General features: G+C 40.3%; 1 protein-coding gene across 8 annotated transcripts in view; it reads left to right on the forward strand.

Moving 5' to 3' along the window:
• Positions 1 to 19,746, forward strand: part of tcf12 (transcription factor 12) — a 182,380-nt gene extending 162,634 nt beyond the window's left edge. For 4 of the 8 annotated variants that reach the window (XM_017711637.2, XM_017711641.2, XM_017711638.2 and 1 more), the window contains 8 exons: positions 6,452 to 6,525; positions 8,087 to 8,158; positions 8,887 to 9,078; positions 12,971 to 13,085; positions 13,920 to 14,085; positions 14,553 to 14,785; positions 15,055 to 15,208; positions 16,388 to 19,746. In XM_017711637.2, the coding sequence (XP_017567126.1) occupies positions 6,452 to 6,525; positions 8,087 to 8,158; positions 8,887 to 9,078; positions 12,971 to 13,085; positions 13,920 to 14,085; positions 14,553 to 14,785; positions 15,055 to 15,197 (995 nt within the window). In that variant the 3' untranslated portion in view covers positions 15,198 to 15,208; positions 16,388 to 19,746. Of the gene's footprint in view, positions 1 to 6,451; positions 6,526 to 8,086; positions 8,159 to 8,886; positions 9,079 to 12,970; positions 13,086 to 13,919; positions 14,086 to 14,552; positions 14,786 to 15,054; positions 15,221 to 16,387 lie in introns of all 8 variants that reach the window. The other 4 variants (XM_037534452.1, XM_037534453.1, XM_037534455.1 and 1 more) reach the window with 2 other exon arrangements.
• Positions 19,747 to 20,243: the final 497 nt, after the last annotated feature.

Consider the following 20,243-nt stretch of genomic DNA (forward strand, 5'->3'; position numbering starts at 1 on the left):
GGCAGACAGGCAGACAGACAGACAGGCAGATAGACAGGCAGACAGACAGGCAGACAGACAGGCAGACAGACAGGCAGACAGACAGGCAGACAGACAGGCAGACAGACAGGCAGACAGGCAGGCAGACAGACAGGCAGACAGACAGACAGGCAGGCAGACAGAACCTTATTGATCCTTTAGGGACATTGCAGTGTTTCAGTAGCAAGACATAGAATTACACATAAACTTACATATACTGATAAAGTTTTTGTGAAACTGAAAAATTCCCCTTTAACTGTGTACACCCACAAGGTGAAGTTAAAAGAGAGGGCCTGTAAGTGGTTAGGAAGAGAACAGGCAGGTAAACTGAGCCTGACTCAGAGACCCAGGGTGATTCTGTGAGGGCAGCAGTGTGTTGTTTTAGGGAGCAGGCAGTTGTGGTACATGTGTATGTGTGGCGGCGACAGCTGTCTCCGTGTCTGTCCCTCTCCTCAGCCTCAGCTGCTGTCCTGCTCTTCACACAGCTGTTCCCCCCCGCAGCCCAGCCCGCAGACCCCTCATTTATTAGCCTGACTGACTGACTGCGAGAGAAAGCAGGGGGAGACGGGTGGGTGTGTGTGTGTGGAGGGACAGAGGAGGAATGACTCAGCTGATGATGCTCATATGGAGGGAATGCTGCTCTCGCCTCCGCCAGCCTTGAGCCCCCTTGGAGTGGGGAACTGTCTCACACACACAAACACACACACACTATTTTACCTCTTTATCTCATAATGCACTTTCCTTCAGATGTCACCTTTAGGTTGTCTCGGCTAATCGATAATCTCTACAAATCTTTTTTATGACCACATTTTCCTAGTCTGCGGTCCAGCTAATCGCGCACTGTATGTTTTTGTTTACTGCATGCTGTTGCTGTAACTCCAGAGCTGTATTCCTCTCTTTAAATACAGCTTTTAAATGTTAGTTCCATTACGGCTCTCAAGACAAAACCACAGTTATTTCCAGCTACTACTGTGCCGTAAATTTGTTTATCACTGCAGTGCTGGAGTTTCCTTAAAACAAGACTCGGCAGCGAGAAGCAGCTTTTATTTGTGTTAGCTCTGCTAAGATAATGCTAATTTCCACTAGCCTGATAATGGATGTTTACAGTAGCATCAAGCTCATGATGAATATTTACATCTTATACTGTCACTCTAAATCAAATGCAAACACTTAAAGCTCGAAACAGAGTATCTTTGTTGTCGGAACAAAACCTTGCATCTCCATTTTTGTTGTTTTTCAGTTTTTGACAAATTTTGCAAATACCTCTTGTCCTCTACGTTGTGTGTAAATTTTATGGTGAACGGACCAAAAGAAATGGCTCAGAATTACTCTGAAAAAAGTCTGGTTCCATTGACTTACATGTAAAGTAGGTTTTTTCTCCTACTGTAAAGTTACCATTCTGTAAGTTTTGCTCCGACTGCAGCTATATCAACTGGCAAGAAAAATGCAGTTTTGTGTACTCTCCTTTTAAAGTCTTCTAAGTTTATCTTTTGCAGTAAAGTATTTTGTGATCTTGGAACGGCTCTGCATGGGTTGATGTTGTTCTGTTATGTCTGTTTTTATTACTCAGTCATCAAAATTATTGTTAAAATACTTGACTACTAATATAATTTATAATAAGAACCCGAGTTGTAGCATGTGTTTAGTTGTATTTCTCAAGAGTCTGCCCAAAATCACTACCATATCACACTAATAAGTGGCTTTGCACATTCAACATGCAGTCAAAGTTTCCTTTCCTTTCTTGTCGTCTCTCTTCTCCTTAGTTTGAAGGGATTTTTTGGTTGTTGTTTTTTGATCAGTGGAGTGCCTATTCTTAGACAGCGGTGCGTAATGTGCCATGATGTTATGATTAAGCACAAATGCATCCATCTGTTCCTCAGGATTAATTCTTTAACTGCAGTATTAGCCATCTCCACAGCGCAGGCCTGTGCCTCTGCTGCTGGCCAATTAGAGTTTGCTCCACGTGGGGAGCGGTACACACACTTGCGGCCATTTGTCATAGTGGCCGGCGGTAAGAGAGCACCTTATTAAAACGCAGCACTCGGCTACGCACAGGCGTACCCACACAACCCCCTCATTTCCTGCCCCAAAGTCATTTTTAATAGCCGCGTTAATGAAAGTCTGCTTCTCGGGGCTTTTGTGTTTTAAGAAAGAAAATTCCCGCGGAAGACGCCTGCTTATGGTTTCGGGAGAGTGAATAGATGGAAAGTTTTTAACTAAACAGTCAGAGTGAGGTAGTGAAGGAGAAGACTTCCTGATGGTGCTGCTGATGAAAGCAGGTTCTCTTCTCTCTTCATGAGAAGCTTTCTAACTAATCAGAAAGAAAACATGCTCTGCTCTGCTCCGTTTTACAGTCGTATGAAAAAGTTTGGGCGCCCTTGGTCAATTTACACATTTTGTTGATTTTCTAAAGAAAAGTAACATAGCACATTTTAATGCACAATTACTGTTTAGTTGCTGAATTAAACATATTGGGGAAGATAAAATAGAACAAAATGCGCCCTGTGCAGAAGTTATGGCACACTTTATATTTTGTATACATGTTATTTTGTATAGTGTGTTAGATAGTATGGTAAACTCAAATAAATAGAAATTGTGCTCTTGATGTTGAAGAAAATGCCAAACTTACGTTTGTGCCAAAAACATGTAATATAAATGGGGGTGTTAAAACTTTTACGTACTACTGAAGCGAGTGATGGATAATATGGTTGTAGTCAAGGAGGCTTATGTGGGGCTCCCAAGTGGTGCACCTGTCTAAAGGTTTGGCCCTAATGTTGACCCTTCAAACCATCTGTAGTAGTGCAGGCTGAAGCGTAGCTGCAGCACGTTGTAAGTTGCTGTGATAGAATCCATGATTGTAGCTCTCTTATTCAAATACGCTTTCTAAATTAAATTTAAAAAGTGCCTTCAGCACCTTTACCATTCAGCACCTTTACCATTCAGCACCTTTACCATTCAGTACCTTTAGCAGACTACGCTGGAGAGTGATTTTGGGAGACCTGTGGATAAATCAATGATCAGCAAACTAATAAAAGCAACTGCAAAGTGGCGCACCATTTCCCCTAGAGAGCCTCAGCTGAAACCTTTAAGGTCAAATTTGAGCAAATAAATATGATTAATTGCAATTAATTAACACAGAACAATGTGAATAATCACCCTCAGCCCTAGTGTATCCACTATATATGTCAATGTATATCTATACAACTGTGTTATTCAGTGTATTTTTTTCCAACATGAACCAATTATGCACTAAACTTACTAAAAGCTAAATATCATGATACTAGTACATATTGCGTATTGTAAAAATGGTTTCAAGTATTGTGGTGTTATGTGTTTTTTCCCCACATTGCCCTGCACTGTCTATAGTGTAATCAGAGCATGACTCTGCAGTGCTGTAGGCCCGGGCTGTCCCCCTCTATCTGAACTAGTCTGGTTAGGCTGATGAAAGCTCAAGCAAGTAAACTGGCCCAATGGCTCTAATGTAAACAACCTGGGAATTTAGTTTAGGTCAGGATCCATTAGGAATACTTGACCTGTTTCTTTTAGATACACACACACACACACACACACACACACACACACACACACACACACACACACACACACACAGCGGCCCTTGTGTGCGATGCATGACTTCCTGTAGCCGTTTGTTTGCCAATTGGAAAGCAAAAGACGTAGTTGGAAGTGCAGAGAAGGAGAGAGGGAGGAAGGCTAAAGACACAGTGAGAGGTACGACACCCCCCCCCCTTTTTTTGATTTGTGATTAGCAGATGTGAATTCCTTTAGAGCGGTGCTGATTTATGACCAGTCAGAATCAGTACACTTAGACCAAGAGCAGACCCCTGTAATTTACATCCTCATTAGAGTGCTTTCCAATAGCACTGAACACACATATACATGGATAAACACACTCTCATAGCTTACAGGCATGGATAAAAGTAGGGCTGCACGATATGAAAACGGACAAAAACTGCGATGTGCGATGAACATCACAATGATGTGTCTGACTGCAGCAAATGCAGATTCTGTTTGTGTACATTTTTGCTGTGTGAACAGAAATGTAAACAAATAGCAAAAAAAATCACAAATTAGAGAAGCAACTTTTACAGATGTGTAAAGTAAAAATAATGAAATGCTAATATGTACCTGCATCAGAACTTGAAGCACATTTTATGTGAATTTCTTTTAGAAAAACAGCCTTTTCTGTTTTTTGTGCCTCCATAAAAGGCTTAAAAAGCTCCTTAATAGTGATGCAGGTATTTTGTGACAACCATTAAGGCTTCACATGGTTAACACACAGCTCTAGCTGTAAGAATGGTCACTATGTTTTGTATTTTTACAGGCTTTTAGTTCAGGACACAGTAGTTTTGAGCTGTGCACAGGAGTGTGTTGTTCTTTTTTTGATTTTTAAATTTTTTTAATTTTATTTTTAAATTAAAGCAGCGTTCTGTACTTTCTTGATCTGTTGGGTCATTGCAGCCCTTAACAGCCCTTAACGGAAGCCCATCACAATAAAAATACAATTGACCTGATTGGTCCCCTAAAGAACCTTTCAGTAGAGGGTTCTTCAAAGAATCATATTTGTAAATGAAACATGCAAGTGTGAATAACATTTTTGAGTTCATAGAACTTCACATAATATAATGGGTTTACCCAAATTACAGGTTTTAACATCTCAATAATATCAGAATATCATATCAGTATCTGCAGGTAATTGTGTAAAAAACAAATTATCAGCATCAAACAAATCTTAAGATTTGGCTGATATTTCAAGTCAGTATTTGATTATGTACTTACATACTTTGATTATGTACGTACTCAGGAAGAGTGGAAGTGTGTAGGTGATGCTAGACTACAGTGCTGAAATGAATATGTAGTTTTACTGCATTTGCAAACCTAGAAAAATGAATATTAGATTTCTTTGTTTTGCTAAACATTTAGCAGTCCATTTAATTCATTTAGTACCAAATTCGATAGTATATTTAATGTTTGTGTATTGGCAGAAGCATGCATGAAAAATATTGGAAATTGGCATCAGCCCAAAATTTGGCTCAGATTAAAAAAAATCAGCCCAAATTAGTGCATCTCTACCAAGAACCCTTGTTTTTAAGAGTGAGATTCATTCTTTGCTTTGTAATAGATAATATTAAGTGTTTTTTTTTTGTTTTGTTTTTTTTTGGGGGGGAGGGGGTTACTTGTGCATCTTTAGTGTTTGATCTGTGAATTTTTCTAAGCAGGAGGCTAATGTAGCAAGAAGTGGTGCATTTTTTTACAAGACCTATTGTCTATGGGACGAAAAACCGAGACCTAATGTTATGAAAAGATATTGGTTTCATTTTGTGTGTTTCATGTTTCGTGTGCGTGACCTGAATAACTTGAGTTGAAAACAAAAAGCCAAATTCTCATCCTGTCAGGTCTAGAACTTTCCATCTTCTCGGAGCAGCGTTACTGGGTTGGAGTCAGAGGAAGGCTTTCAGGGTCCGAGCTTAAGCCCTTATCAGCGTCCCGCATTGTTCTCTGGGCTTTTTTAGCCATGACTTCATTAATGAGCGGAAGTAGCGCACGTCCCTCAGTGTCGGTGTGGGTGTTGGAGCCAGCCTCCAAATCCTCTCTCATGTTGCAGGATGCAGCCCAGTCATAGGAAATGAAGCATCTGCACCCTGAGAGGAAAACAGCCCATGTAGAGAATAAGGAATCGAGCAGGATGGGAAAAATCAGCTTTGGGTTTTTTTGTGAAATGGCCTGAAGTTGTGTGACTCTCTGACCTTCCAATAGTTTGATTCAGTTATGGCTTTCTAGAGAACAGAGAATTCATCACGATTCAGTTTGACTATATTGTTGTGGTATGACTAATAAAAAAAAAGCACTGAATTCACAGATTTGACTCTAGGGACTACTCATTCACTGTGGTGGTACATAGGGAATAAGTACAGTATTAACAGTCTGTCCATCTGTCTGCTTAACCATTTGTCTATTTTATTATAAATTTGATTTCTACATTTGAAAATGGCCCTATGTTTTTATTTTGACTAAAATATGTGCATACTTTATTAAATGTTGGCTAAAATGATAATAACATTCCAAAATTCATTCAGTCTTTTGAATTTATGCAACACGATGCATTTTTACACTGTTGATCAAAATAAGGCCTAAAATGTCAGTCATGGTAGGCCCTACTCGGTCTGTTTTGACAAAACATGTAAATATCAGGTAATTGACAACCTCTCTTTCTCTCTCTCTCTCTCTTTCTCTCTCTCTCTCTCCTACTCTCTCTTTCTCTCTCTCTCTCTCTCTCTCTCTCTCTTTCTCTCTCTCTCTCTCCTACTCTCTCTTTCTCTCTCTCTCTCCCCCACCTCTCTCTCTCTCTCTCTCTCTCTCTCTCTCTCTCTCTCTCTCTCTCTCTCTCTCTCTCTCCATCTCTCTCCCCCTCCAGGTACAACCCAGTGGCCTCGTGCGGCCGGACAGACCCCGTCTTCCCCAAATTATGAAAACTCTCTCCACTCTCTGGTAAGTTCCCAGCTCCTGCCCCACCCGCTACCTCCCCTTGCGCACATACTGAGGACATTTTAATGGACACTGTGCGAGTGCATGGCTGCTGGAGAGCATGGGGGGCTAGCATTACACGCACATTCCTGCCTGACAAATGTCGGGGAGCAGGGTTGGGGTGGTGCCGCACAGAACAATACCCCATCCCTCGGGGCGTGTCTCCTGCCATCTGTCCTCTCTAGGGCTGGCTGGGTGGGGATTGGCTGGGGCGTGAGTCGGGGGGGGGGGTTAGGGGATTGGTTTGGATGTGAAAGGGGGGTGGGGTACTGGCAGCTGTTGCATTGGACCATTGCTTCTGGATTCCAGGGCTGACTGGGGGAAAGAGCCTCGACAGAGATCACTTTACACACACACACACACACACAGACACAGACACACACAGAGACACGCACACACACATACTCTTACACTGCTGTTTCCCACATCACACCTTCACACCATGGGGTGTGTAGATAAATATTTACACACACACTTTGTGTGCCACCTGCAGTTGCTTTTTTGTCCATTGGACACTTTGGCTATGTGGTACGGCTGAATGTGACCTGGTATCGTAATTGTAATACAGCATATAGAGCAAAATAAAAAGGGTCACATGATAACAGCACTCACAAGTGCCCTATCATTAACAGAAGTGTTAGCGGTTCTAAATCCTATACCCATATTTAAACCTTCAATATCAGCCCATACAATCTGACATTCTTCTTTAAAAACTACGTTTTAAAATGAGCTGTTTTAATTGAAGCACTTTCCTTAAAGGACAGTTTAATTTAATTAATTTATTACACTGCTCTTGATGAACTCAGTCAGAATTGTTGACAGTGTTGGTGACAGAAACCACCTTATAAAAAGGTTTTACGTGAAACGGCTGCACTGTCTGATCCCTGAGACATCATTTTATGACAGTTTTGAAAAGATCAGAGAAGCACATTGATGGACGTATTCATGGTGGAGTGGTACATGTGGGATGTTTAATGAAAAATAGTCCCGAAATAAAAGAATTTTTTAAGATGTAGCTGTTTTACCATCATCAGCCTTACCTTTAAAAACACATGTAGGTTCATTAGTCATTTTGGACAGAAATAAAATGGCTGTATTTGTGATGTGACCCCTGGTTCCTATCAGCACCACTTTAAAGAAATCTGGGTCAATACATTTCTCTTTAATGCGATATTTTATATCAAAATCCTCAGAATTATGTTGTGTGCATTTCAACCAATGATTTATGCAGGATTTAAAAATGGGTGGAATCCTTCTGTAAGATGAGCATCTAAAAGCAGTCTGTTTCAGCCTGCGCTCAGTGTTTCAGCATCAGTGTAGGACAGTAAAAGCCGCCTCTAGCCCTGAGGGTTATCAGTCATCACAGATTTAAAGAGGAACTGAAGCTGTTAACCCAGACCGGTTTGCTTTGATGCCTTGCACCCTTTTCTCTGCTTCTGTGTTTCTCTCTAGTCCTTCTTGCCCCTTCTCTGCCTGTCTGTGTGTAACCGTGTCTCACTGCTCTCCCGTTCCTGTCTGACTTTAGAAAAATCGTGTGCATCAGCAGCTGCATGAGCATCTCCAGGATGCCATGTCCTTCTTAAAGGATGTCTGCGAGGTATTCCTGCTCTTTACCTGCCGTTTCCGTTCATCACACTCTTTTCCTTTCACCATTCTTTTCCCATTTCTTTCCACAAGCTTTGCTTAAATTCATGTTTTGTTTGTTCCAAGTAATTTGTTCCAACCTTTTTTGGCATGGCTTGAGGTAATCAACATTCCTAAAAATAAAGGTGCCCAAAGGGGTTCTTTGGACTGATGCTGTAAGAGAACCACTTTTCTTAAAGCAGTGGCTCTCAAGCCAGCCTTCAGGGGGACTCAGACAGTTTTTGCTTGGTCCCAGCTCCCAACACATAGGGATGGAGCAAAAATGCAGGATCCATTTCACCTTTTTAAAGTTTAAAGAACCTCCATATAGTGAAAAGGTTCTTGTTCTACTGCCTCATAAAACAGAATTTTGTACCTTCATTTAGGAGCCTTTATTTTAGGAATGTATCTCAAAGCCTTAATGGTCAAAAAGTAGTCGTCATATCGTTTGCTAAAAGTTTCATATGTCCTGCAGGAGGCCTCGAGATGCATGCGTGTTTTTCATCATGTCACACGTCTTCTATTCTTCAGTTTTGTGCCATGTCTGCGTTTTTCCCCTTGAAGCTTTCTTTTATCATAAATAGTAACTTTTCACTTTTGTTTCCATCTTTTTAGGAACATTATAATTTTAACCTGCTCTCTTCTTCTCTTCCCCCTCTTCCTCTTCTTTCTCTCCCTTCGTATATCTTCCTTTCTCTCCAGTCTCGGATGGAGGATCGTCTGGACAGACTAGATGATGCGATCCATGTCCTCCGGAACCATGCCGTGGGCTCCACCACTTCTCTGCCCAGCGACATCCACAGCCTGCTGGGTCAGGTGCACAACGGGCCAATCGCAGCCATCGGCTCCAGCTTCCCCACGTCCGGATTGGTTGCCAGCAGGACAGCATCTATGGTAACAATCGCCTTGTTTTTTACTCTGGGAAACAATAACTTAACTGTTTCAGAGCTTTCTCTGAAGTCTTTTTTTCTTTGTTTTTTTTTTATATATATATTTCTGCCAAGTTCAAAGTCTCCCCGTCAATCACTAGCAGTTGTTTAAACAAAATTTAAGCAAATCAGCTAAATGTGTCCACTTTTGAGAGAAAAAGAGCGAGACAGGGAAAGGCATGCACTTTTTTCATTATGCTTCTCCAAATAGGCTAATAAACAAGGCAGAGCCACCTGTTTAAAATGAAGCCTCGGCCATGTGCTGAAACGGAACCATTTTCCACAGAGGGCCGTTTAACTTAAACCCGCATACTTTCCATATGCGTAATGGCTGGCCCACGGCTGCCTCGCTCACTTTCTTTCTGTCTTCTTGCGCTCGACTCGGTGGGATTGGATGAGAAAAGCAGGCTGTAGTTGAGCTCTGCCCTGGAAAAGTCTGTTGCGCTGCGGGCCGGTCAGGGACTCGGCCTGTGGGGCTGTGGGGCTCGCTGTAAGCTTCGTCAAAACGGGGCCTGTGAGCTTGCTCTGCTCTATATTAGCACAAGCCCCCCCCCCCCGAAAAGACTGGAGCACAGCTGTAGGGGAAGAAACAACAGAGGCAAGTGTTTTCCCATTAATCCCCCTGCGGTAGGAAATAATCCAGGCCATATTTTTTACTTCTCCTTATAAAACGCCTGCATTCGTCTCGGGAAGGATAGCAATGTTGATTAATATTCTCACTACGGAATTCCCTCTAAAAGCAATTCATTATGCTAGGGAACAACTCACATAAGCTCCGTCTTACTGCCGTAGAAATGTAATGCTTGAAAAGTTTACCCTTTATTATCATTTTACAGATTACAGGCAGTCATCATCTTTATCAGTGACAGATTTTTCTCACATGTGCAGAGATATGCTAAAGCGTTAGTCATTCACTTACATCTTAAATGTCAGGGTTACTTCCACATGCCTTGTGCGCTGATAGAATCACTGCATACAAGCTGGCTAATCAGTCTGAAACATTCTGACTTTAGAAAACAATTCGGTACATCACAATCTCACTTGATGACTTGATAAACATAAAAATAAACATAAAAAAACTATTCAGGCTTTTTTTATCAGAATTTTTATTTTTCAGAAACAATCTGAGAATGTTGCCTATAATAAGTGGCTGAGAAATGAGCTTATAATTATCATAAACAGCATTGTAATAATATAATTATATTATTATATTATCATAATCAATTCTTATTGTAACCAGTTATATGTAGTTACATGCATGCATATATATATATATATATAAAACCTAGAAATCAGAAAATTGAGTATCAGTCATGGATACAACACCCAAGAACATGTCCATTACAGATTTGATACAACTTAAAAACATGACATCCTTCTCAATATGCAGAATACAGCTGAACAACAGAGAGTTCCCAATAAGCTCGCTAAACCTGTTACTTCAGCTTTTGAAATGAGGAAAAAGTTCAGAGATCAAAGTGTAAATTGTAACCACAAAATTATGGAACTTATTTTGTTGACCAGTCGATCTCTAGTCAAGGATGCTGGAGTTTGTGGCATATACTGTAATCATTTTAATCTGCGTAGTTTAACTTACTTGTCAGCTATGTGGCTTTTTTTTTTTTGTTATCAGCCCAGCATGTCCTGAATGTTGGTTTTGGCCAAGAATGTTCATTTGGCTTCATTGCTATATATAATACATAAAGGACATGCAGCGAATGTTTGGACACACCCCTCAGAAAAATTCTATGATCATACTTCTGCGCATTTTAATGTACAATTACTGTTTGTTTGCTGAATTTAACATACTGGGGCAAACACAAACATTGTATATTGTACATTTTAGATTTTATGCTTTTCCGGTGTGCTAAGCTCAACAAAACAGAAACTTTGCACTTAAATTCAAAGGAAATAATCCTATTTAATTTGATGTTTTCACTTAGAAAATCAACTTCACTTAGTTTGACCAGATGTGTTGAAACATAAAGCTGTGTGTATAACCTCACAAGTATGAAAACAAAGTGTGTGCGTGTTTGTAGCAGAAGCAGAGTGTGACGGCGCAGTGTGGCTTAGTGACAGAGCTATACTGTGTTTGTGTGATGAACCTCTTTATGTCCCTGTGACAAGGCGTCTGTGTCAAGGCCATCAGTGAGCTACTGTGTTCTTACATGCGCCAGCAGTGTTCTCCCTTTGAGACTTGCACAGTCCAAGACAGCACCCTGATTCAGCACGGCTACTACACATGCTTTTATTTTGGCAGCCTTTTCAGTCTCTCTGTCTCTCTTTCTCTCTGTCTGTGTCTCTCTTTCTTAACAAATCGGGAAATCTGATGCCTCAGACTAGTGTGTGTGGTGTGTTTGTGTGAGACTGAAGTCCTCAGCTGTATGGTAATTGAGCCCGTTGAGGAAAATGGCCGCCTTCTTCGGGTGGCACCCCCCTCATGCTCCTCCTCCAGCCCAGACAAAGACTTGTTTGGACACCTGTTGAGAGCGGTGCTGAGATTAGCGTGCGGCAGTGGGGGAAGGCAGGGGGTCGGTGGGGTTAACAGAGGCCAACAGTGACTTAGGATCGCATTCCTAGAGGAAATGGGTAGAAAAGACACTCTCCTCCCACTCTTTCCTTCCATCTCTCGCTTCTGGAGCTGGAAAAATAGTATTATTGCTTTTGTTTTGTAGTTTAGTTAAGCATCTACAATCATTTTGTTGAAATCCTCTCTCACACTTTGACAGATAGTTATGCTTAATTAAAGTTACAGTCTGCTGGTGCTGTTTGGAAACCAAGTAGAAATCAGTTCAGAAACAGCCACATTGGATTGAAATCTTCATGAATAAAATGCAAATATTTTGAAATAGTCTGACCTGTTTATGTGAGGTTGAGTCTCTCTTCAGCCTGGGGATCTTCATCCATCAGTTTCGTTTTAGCGTGATTAGGTATTCAACAGATTGTTTACCGAAGTTACGGTGCTTGGAACGCTGGCACTGCCCTGCTTATGCTTATTGCATGTGGTGTGGCCTGCATTATTTTTGACCAAATTAATTGACTTTTGTTGGACTCGTGACAATCTCAATTCATCAAACCTCCCACAGAAACTCATCTGCAGATGTGAATTGTTAGGATGCTTATAGCACACCATAAACACTGTGATAGGTGCATATTTCAATCATTGTGAAATGTGAGATTTATCTGAATTATTTCTGAAACCTGCAGACGGCAGTGCAACACTAAAGCTTGGACCAAATGGGTTTCAGATGTCTATTTTTGATGGCTGTCACTGTTTATGAAATGACAAGGATTCATTTGCACACAGTTCATCAATGTTCAGAGTAATGCTTCAGTTTCCGTGTTAGAATGCTGTTCATTCTTTTTGCAAAATAATTTTTAAATTCTGTTTCTGACCATAGGAGAAAAACTCTATATGCTTATGAAGCATCCATTTGAAGATTATATAAGATATACATGTATACGACGCCTTACAATCCTTACATACGTTTATAATGTTTGAGAATAAAACACAACAAAGCCGCACTGGCTTATTTCCATTGTGGTTCTCTTGAAAAGAAAAAAAAAAAAAAAAGATGTAAAGATGACAGTTTGTAAAAAGTCCCGAGGCTGCAGAGGTCGTTCTTTGTACCGTGAGAAGTGCTCAGTTCTTCAGAGACGAGGTCAGGCACTACAGTAGGAACAGAGAGCCTCCTCAGGCTTTGAAGTGAAGGCTCGGACACTGTGAATTGCTCTTTGGTTTTAATGTTAATGGTTTTTGTTCTCTGGCCGATGATCAGATCACTGTGATCAGAGAGGCTCTTGATGTTGGAGTTCTGTTCTCTGGCTCGTGTTCTCACGTCGATGTGTTGTGACAGGGCCCTGCTCATCGCGAGGAAGCGGTCAGCCTCAACTCTAACCACACAGGACTGCAGAGCAGCGCCGGTCCAGCCTCCAGCACTGAGCTCAACCACCAGGCCGACACATTCAGAGGTGCCGTTCTCTCACTTTTCCTTTCTGACCAACACTCTGGTTGTTTCAGTAACCCAAAAAACTCTCCTTTAGTGTTTATGCACAGTACAGTTTGGCATTGCTTGTTATATTAATAATTTATTTTATTCAGTAGTAATTCAAATAATGTAAGCTAGACACCAGAAGGTCTTTTAATGTGTTTTATTCAGTATTTCAAGTTTTTTGAAACAACAAGATTCTATTAAATGATAAATTATATACTTTAATTATTGACAATAATTCCTGGATATGAGGTTTTGATCCCTGTATGAGGCATTCTGGATTAATCTTTACTTTAAGTGTCACTAATTCCTAGAAATTAGTTAAAATGGGAAGTATTAGCATCTGCATAGTTTCAGTTTATACAAAATAGGTTTTATTTTAATGAAACAGTGAATTTCAAACGTTTGAATGGTATTGTGTGTGCTGTTGGTAGGTGTGCTAGGACTACAACTACTGTCATTTTTATAATTTATAGCTTTTTAGCATGGTAATGCTAACCCATAATCTATATCTGATTAATCAACTAATCAAACAGTTATGTCTCCTTTGTCTTTACCGCTGTTATCATTCGAAGTTATTTCTGTATGCAAAGTAATTTCCTCTAGCACAACAAAATAGCTGATCGTTATCACCCCCTGTGTTTCTTGTAGCGTATTGCAGTCTTTCAGAATGGCTATGTATCTTTTTTTTCCTCAAAATCAACATCTTATCAGTGAAGCTCGACATGCTGTATGTTGCCATGAGAGTTTAATGTATCTCACCTGAAGCGCGGCACATGATAACTGGTGAGGTATGCTTACTGTACAAACGCAGGCCTTGCTAGTGGACTGGCAAATCAAGTGGCACCTTCTCTGGATCTTAAGATCGAAGATCAGGACAAAGATGACATGCACGACAGCCACTCCTCTGAAAACCTCAAATCAGATGACGAGAGTGACAAAAGGGACATCAAAACACCCAGAGGAGGCACTCGAACAAGGTAAGGTCCACTCACAGAGGAGCTTCCCAGCTCAAGTAGCTTCCTGAGAGCGTCTTGCAGAAATGTACATTAGAAGATGAGCATGTGTATTACGAGCATGTGAGTTACGTTGTATAACTTGTGGGCCGTCTTAAAATATCTTAATTTGCCAGGCCACCACTGTAAAGAAGGATTTGTTTTTTAATGGTCTGCTTTGTGAAATTAAGGATTAAAATATATGTGTATGTTATGTGGAAGGTGTTGAGGTTTAAATTTTTTGCACATTTGAGAAAGTGTCCTTTACAGTTTGTGAAGATGTCATTGTGAGTGTAAAATTTGAGAGTTGGGTCCAAAATACGTTTTATAAATGTATTGCTTCATATATGCAAGAATTTTTCATGATTAGTGGCAATTATATATAATATGTGTGTGTACATATAAAACTGTGGGAGGCTGGCTTTAGCATGTGTTCTCATTGCCCTCCACAGTAGCATTAATGAGGATGAGGATCTGAACCCGGAGCAGAAGGCGGAACGCGAGCGTGAGAGGAGGATGGCCAATAATGCGCGCGAAAGGCTGCGAGTGAGAGACATCAACGAGGCATTTAAGGAGCTTGGCCGCATGTGCCAGCTGCACCTGAAGAGCGAGAAGCCCCAGACCAAACTCCTCATCCTGCACCAGGCCGTCGCAGTCATCCTCAGCCTGGAGCAGCAAGTCAGGGGTCAGCCACTCTCCACTCCACTGTATACTGCAGTAACACAAAGTACCCCATGGGGACTGTGCATCATCAGTGTTTTACTGTTGCTTGTAGCCTTAATAAATCTTCTATATCAAGTCAAGATTTTCACAGTACCGGATGTTGACTTCGGTACCATTAACCGATAACTGATTTTGTATTACTGTGATATTTGAAGGCAGGGTAGGGACATATTGAGGGAGTCCAGCAAGTTTAAATAGAATGTAAAGCTCAACTTCTTTTCATTCACTCAGAGCGGAACCTGAACCCCAAAGCGGCCTGCCTTAAGCGGCGAGAGGAGGAGAAGGTGTCTGGTGTTTCGGGGGAACCCCAGCAGACCCACCCCTCCGTTCACCCCGGCCTGACAGACACATCCAACCCCATGGGCCATCTGTGAGCACTCTACAGGTGAGTCTACAGGTGTGTGGAAGCAGGACAAAAAGAGATACAATGGAGTTGTTGTTCAAGTTAGCAGGCATCAATGAACAATGATAAAGAAAACACAACCATAGGATTTATATATTATATAAACAATTATATATTATATAAAATACAAAAATAAGTAATATACCATATTACTTATATGAAATATTATGTAAACATATACACTATATTCAGACAATATTGCATCTAGGCAAGTTTTCAGCGCAGATACAATATACAGTAATGATCACAGTAATAGGCCGGACACGTCTCCAATGCACAAAGAAAATACCACAATAGTATAGTTAGTAATATACAACATTAAGCTGTATGCAAAAGTTTGAACACCACCACTCAAATTACATGTAAATATGGCATAAAATATAAAATGCTATCTCTTTTGCACAGACCACGTTCTCGTTTTCCGCCCAATATGTTAAACTCAGCAAATAACCATTATTTGTACTTTTTATCACTTTCAAAACCAACAAAACACACATAATTTGATAAAAGGCATTCAGACTGACATCGCTGCTGCCCAAAGAAAAACACATATCTCTGTTTTTGAGCACAGCAGCCATTCTTTAAATTGTGAGATAATTTTATGAGCAGTGGTCCAATAGAAATTCACCAATATTGGTTAGAAAAAAATCTTTTTCCATTGACTTGTATTAAAAGTAAAGAACATTTTTTCCCTCTCCTGTAAACTTACTATTTTGGAGATGATTGTTTTTCTTTGGACGGTGACTATATGAATTACATATTCATTGTATTCAGAGAATATTCCCTCTGAGTAAAGTTTTATATACAGGTAATTTTCACAATATTCATCACAATATTCAAATTCTTCATCTTTCTAGAACAACATAGCCTTGGCTGCTGATTTTAACCTTGCTAGTGTGCCCTGAAGCACAGAGTTACTGTTACTCCTGTACGCTCGTCAGCTGGGTACTAGAAATGTCAGCAGTAGAACTTCTGTATTGGTTTAATCAGCAACTCTACATCATTCTTTATGGAATCATTCTGTTCATTCTATATGGAATGCATAATTTACAGTGTACACCATAAAAGTGAAGGTCAAGTTGAAAAACAGTACATTTGCTCTGTCAGACCGTCTCCTTCATTATAAATACTCATTTGATGTTTTTTCTTTTGAACTTTCAGATCAAAGTGATGCAGAGGGAGTCTGTAAGATAGCGTCGGTGACCTTGCTTTCCAAGGGCAGACAGGACTCACAGCTTGTGACACAAATTTGAAAAGACAGAGACCACTCGAAGCGAAATTCCACGGTCAGGCAATCCTGAGCGAGAAGAAAACTGGCAAGCACCAAACTTCCTCAGAAGACATCCGACATTGTTCAGCAAATTTCTGCCCAAGAGAACCACACAAACAAAAAGCCCTTCAGCACATATCACTGTCTGCAAGCAGTGTCACATCTGTACAATCAGAGACTGTCGCGGTCCCCTCCACGTGGAAGTTGCCTTGTGCCTAAACTGAATTGACGAATGCATTGTAACAGCAATTCTTTTTTTGTTGTTGTTTTTTTTTCTTTTTATGTTTGTTTGTTTTGATTTTTTTCTATTTATTATGTTACTGAGCTATAAAGTCTATGTTTAAAGGGAAAGTTATGACATTGTTTTGAAAAGCCGGTGGTATTTCAGTAGATCTTCAGTTTGCCAGGGTTTCAGCTTAGGAGCTATACGCCAAACTCCGGCCATCCGCTCCTCGCGTTTACACCATTTTCGCCCTCTTGGATGCTCAAAATCTCGTCTGTGGCAATTTTAAATGATCAGAGTCTCAAGGCCCCACCCTTTTTGTCTAGAAAAATAAAAAAAAAGAAGAAGAAATAATATATTATTTATATTTATGTTAGATTCATTCCACAAGTAACAGCATGACGAACCAAAACTACCTAAACGACGTTGTCAAGTGACGCTGAGACTCCAGGCCGCAACCTTCAGCAGGAGCAGAGCGAAGCGGGAAAAAAGTGCAGGAAACGGGTGCGTTTCTGCTCCGGCGTGGCAAACTCGAGCTTTACTGAAAGGTCTAAGGTCACCTGCAGGCTGACATGTTTATAGTCATTAGTAAAGCAGTTCAAATACAGAGAGCAGACCAGTTACTAAACCCTAGCATTCCTCGCATACTTCATAGTGTCTTAACCGAAGGAAAAGAGGGCCGCGTCGTCTTGTCCTTTTAATTCCTTTGCCATAATAGTGTTAAAGTGGAAAGAAAATGGCATTTTTCCATTTACTGCAGTTTCTTTGTTGTTTTTTTCCTGATGTTACATTATTTTGGTCTCTGCAGCAGCGGTGGTCATGCTTTTTGGGGCGTCTGTGTTCAGGACCCTCCATATACGCTTTAGCCTAAAGCTGAGGAATTAGACATTTAGCTGTGTTGGAAACGAGAGAGTAGATTGGAAACGATGACCACATCATCACCTGGCCTGAATTGAAGTTTTGCTTTATTTTCTTTCTGTCGAAAACCATTAACATAAAAAAAAAAGAAAAAGGAAAAAAAAAAGAACAAAAAAAGAAAACCACAAAAAAATCATTACTCTAAGTAACCACATGTTATATGTTTATTTGTAATTGCATACAAAGCATCTCTAGGCTTCATAGTAAAGCGTATATTGTCGTGTGAAAATAGAAGAAAGATATTCTAAGTTACTTAGGATGGCTTCATCTGTCCTTTCCCCCCAAAGCGTTGAAGTACTTGATAGCAGTGATCAGCGGAGTGAGAGTGCAATGTCTGTCATACAAGAAAGAAAGAAGCTCTACGAATTCAAACGCTGTGACAACAACAGTAGCCGACTGCACTCTTAACAATAAAGGTGCCACGGAGGGTTCTTCACCCACGCAAGAACCACTTTTGATCCCTAAAAAAACGTGGATACGTCTTCACAGAGGCACTTTTGTAAAGAACCCCCCCCCCCCCCCCACAAGGTTCTGGAGAGAACTCAAACTGGCACTCTCTTGAAAATAAAGGTGCCAGGAAGAACCTCTTCTTTACAGAACCTTTCAAGAACCTCCACATGTTAAAAGTCAGTATGCCAAGAAAGGTTCCACCCCCACAGAGGGACCACTTTTGGCTCCCTAAAGAACCTTTGATAGAAGGGATAATGAAATATGCGAACGTGGAGGACCTTTTAAAGGTTTAAAGACCCTCCACATAACGCAAAGGTTCTAGGAAGAACCTAAATTGGTGAGTAATATTCTTTGAACAAGGTTCCTTTGGGGAACCAAGTCTTTTTTCTGTGAGAAACTTCTTTCTAGAACTTAACACAAACTTTAATAAGGAGTATAGAACCTTTACCCGACGGTAAGGTTCTTTAAACCTTTAAAGGGTTGTTTGTGATCAGTTTTGTGTTTCAGGTATGGTTCTTTGGGGAAGCGAAAGTGGTTCTGCCATGGCCCAAAAGAACCCTTTGTGGAACCCTTTTATTTTATTTTTTAAGAGTATAAGCAAAACGATGAACAAACGCCTTTTTTTTCCTCTGTTTTCTGATCAGGATTCACATCTTCATTTGTTTTTTTCCCTTTTGAAACTACTTGTGGTCTTAATTCTTTCTTTAGCTCGTTTTCTTCCCCGTCTGTTGTCTTCCATGCATGCTCACCCTCCACACAACGAAAGCTGCCACATTAGAATGACAGTCTAAAGAACAAACGGACGACGAATTGCAGATTTCTATTCACTCCTTTGTTGTTTTTTGTTTTTCCTTTCTTTTCTTTGTGGAAAGTCTCTCCTTTTACTCTCCCTGTGATACCCACTAGTCTTTGTGGCCTTGTCATACATTTCAGTATTCACGAGCTTGTGTTGTTGCTGGCTGAAGTTGATCGAGGTTGTGTCATCTCTTTGTCGGTTTTGTTTTTTTTCCTTATTTTTGTTTTCGTTATTGCTTTTTTTCCCCCGTTCCTTCGCTCCTCTGTTGGATATGTTAGTCTTTGCCTATGCCCTGATGCTTTCCCTCATAAGAAGAAGAAAAAAAGTATATGAAAAGGATAAAAAAAAACATTTGGCTTATTTTTCACTGTAGTTAGCCTTTTATACAATAATATTGTAAGAACATTTCTTGAATTCTAAATATTACTCTTTCTAGATTTTTGAAATCAAAAAGTTTTGAGTAAAAAGTTTCTTACTTTATTTTACTATATTAGATAGTAAAAACAAATGTACGGTTATTTACCATAACCTGTCCATTATTATTATCAAAAAAACAATAGCATCTTAAGAACATGAAGTAGGATTGTAGCTCGAGGTGTAGTGCGTATGGGGTATCGTACGAGCTTGATGTTCTCTAGGATGTGTTCTCCTTCTCTATTTCTAGTCTGCATTGTTGGTTGAATAAAAGATTTGAGATTTGTACCCCTGTCGAAATCCAAGGTATTGTCGATGCACATCAGAGATAAAAGAAAACCAGCAGCAAGAAATCAAACTTTTTTTTTTTGTTTCTGTCTCTGTAACAGAAAACACAATATGTATATAACATTTATGTAGCAATAAATGTGCCATCTTTTTTAACGAGACTGTACGTGCGTTTATTTCCTTCGCCGTCCTGTCGCTTCTCCACGTTTCTCCTCTCTGTCATTTCAGTGCTTTTGATTTGTCGAATGATGTAAGTTCATTGAGCTCGTGTACAAAAGAAAAAAAACAAGAATAGGCAAAGCAAACACGTCTACAGTCCTGCCACAGTATCTCCTCTTTAGAAGACTCCTACAGTGGATTTAGGCCAAATGAAGAACTCTGTGCAAGAGGGTGTTTTATACTATGTAACTCATTTTTTGAAGGCATATCCGTGGACCATTGTAGTCTGTATGAAAAAAAGAAGTACTATGGAACATATGTTTCTATTTTTAATAAAGTGTGATAGCAGTACGCTCGCATCTAGTCCCCTTGTTTTGAAGTGTGTGTCTCTCGCCGTGTTTGTTCAGTGCGTATAGTGTTGTGTTATTTATGTTTGTTGGTCGAGTTCCACAAGCTTTTTGGCGGTTCTTCAGACGTTCCTGTGTGAAAAGTTCAACAT

The sequence above is a fragment of the Pygocentrus nattereri genome, chromosome 25, assembly GCF_015220715.1.
Source record: "Pygocentrus nattereri isolate fPygNat1 chromosome 25, fPygNat1.pri, whole genome shotgun sequence".
In the NCBI taxonomy this organism is placed as follows: domain Eukaryota; kingdom Metazoa; phylum Chordata; class Actinopteri; order Characiformes; family Serrasalmidae; genus Pygocentrus; species Pygocentrus nattereri.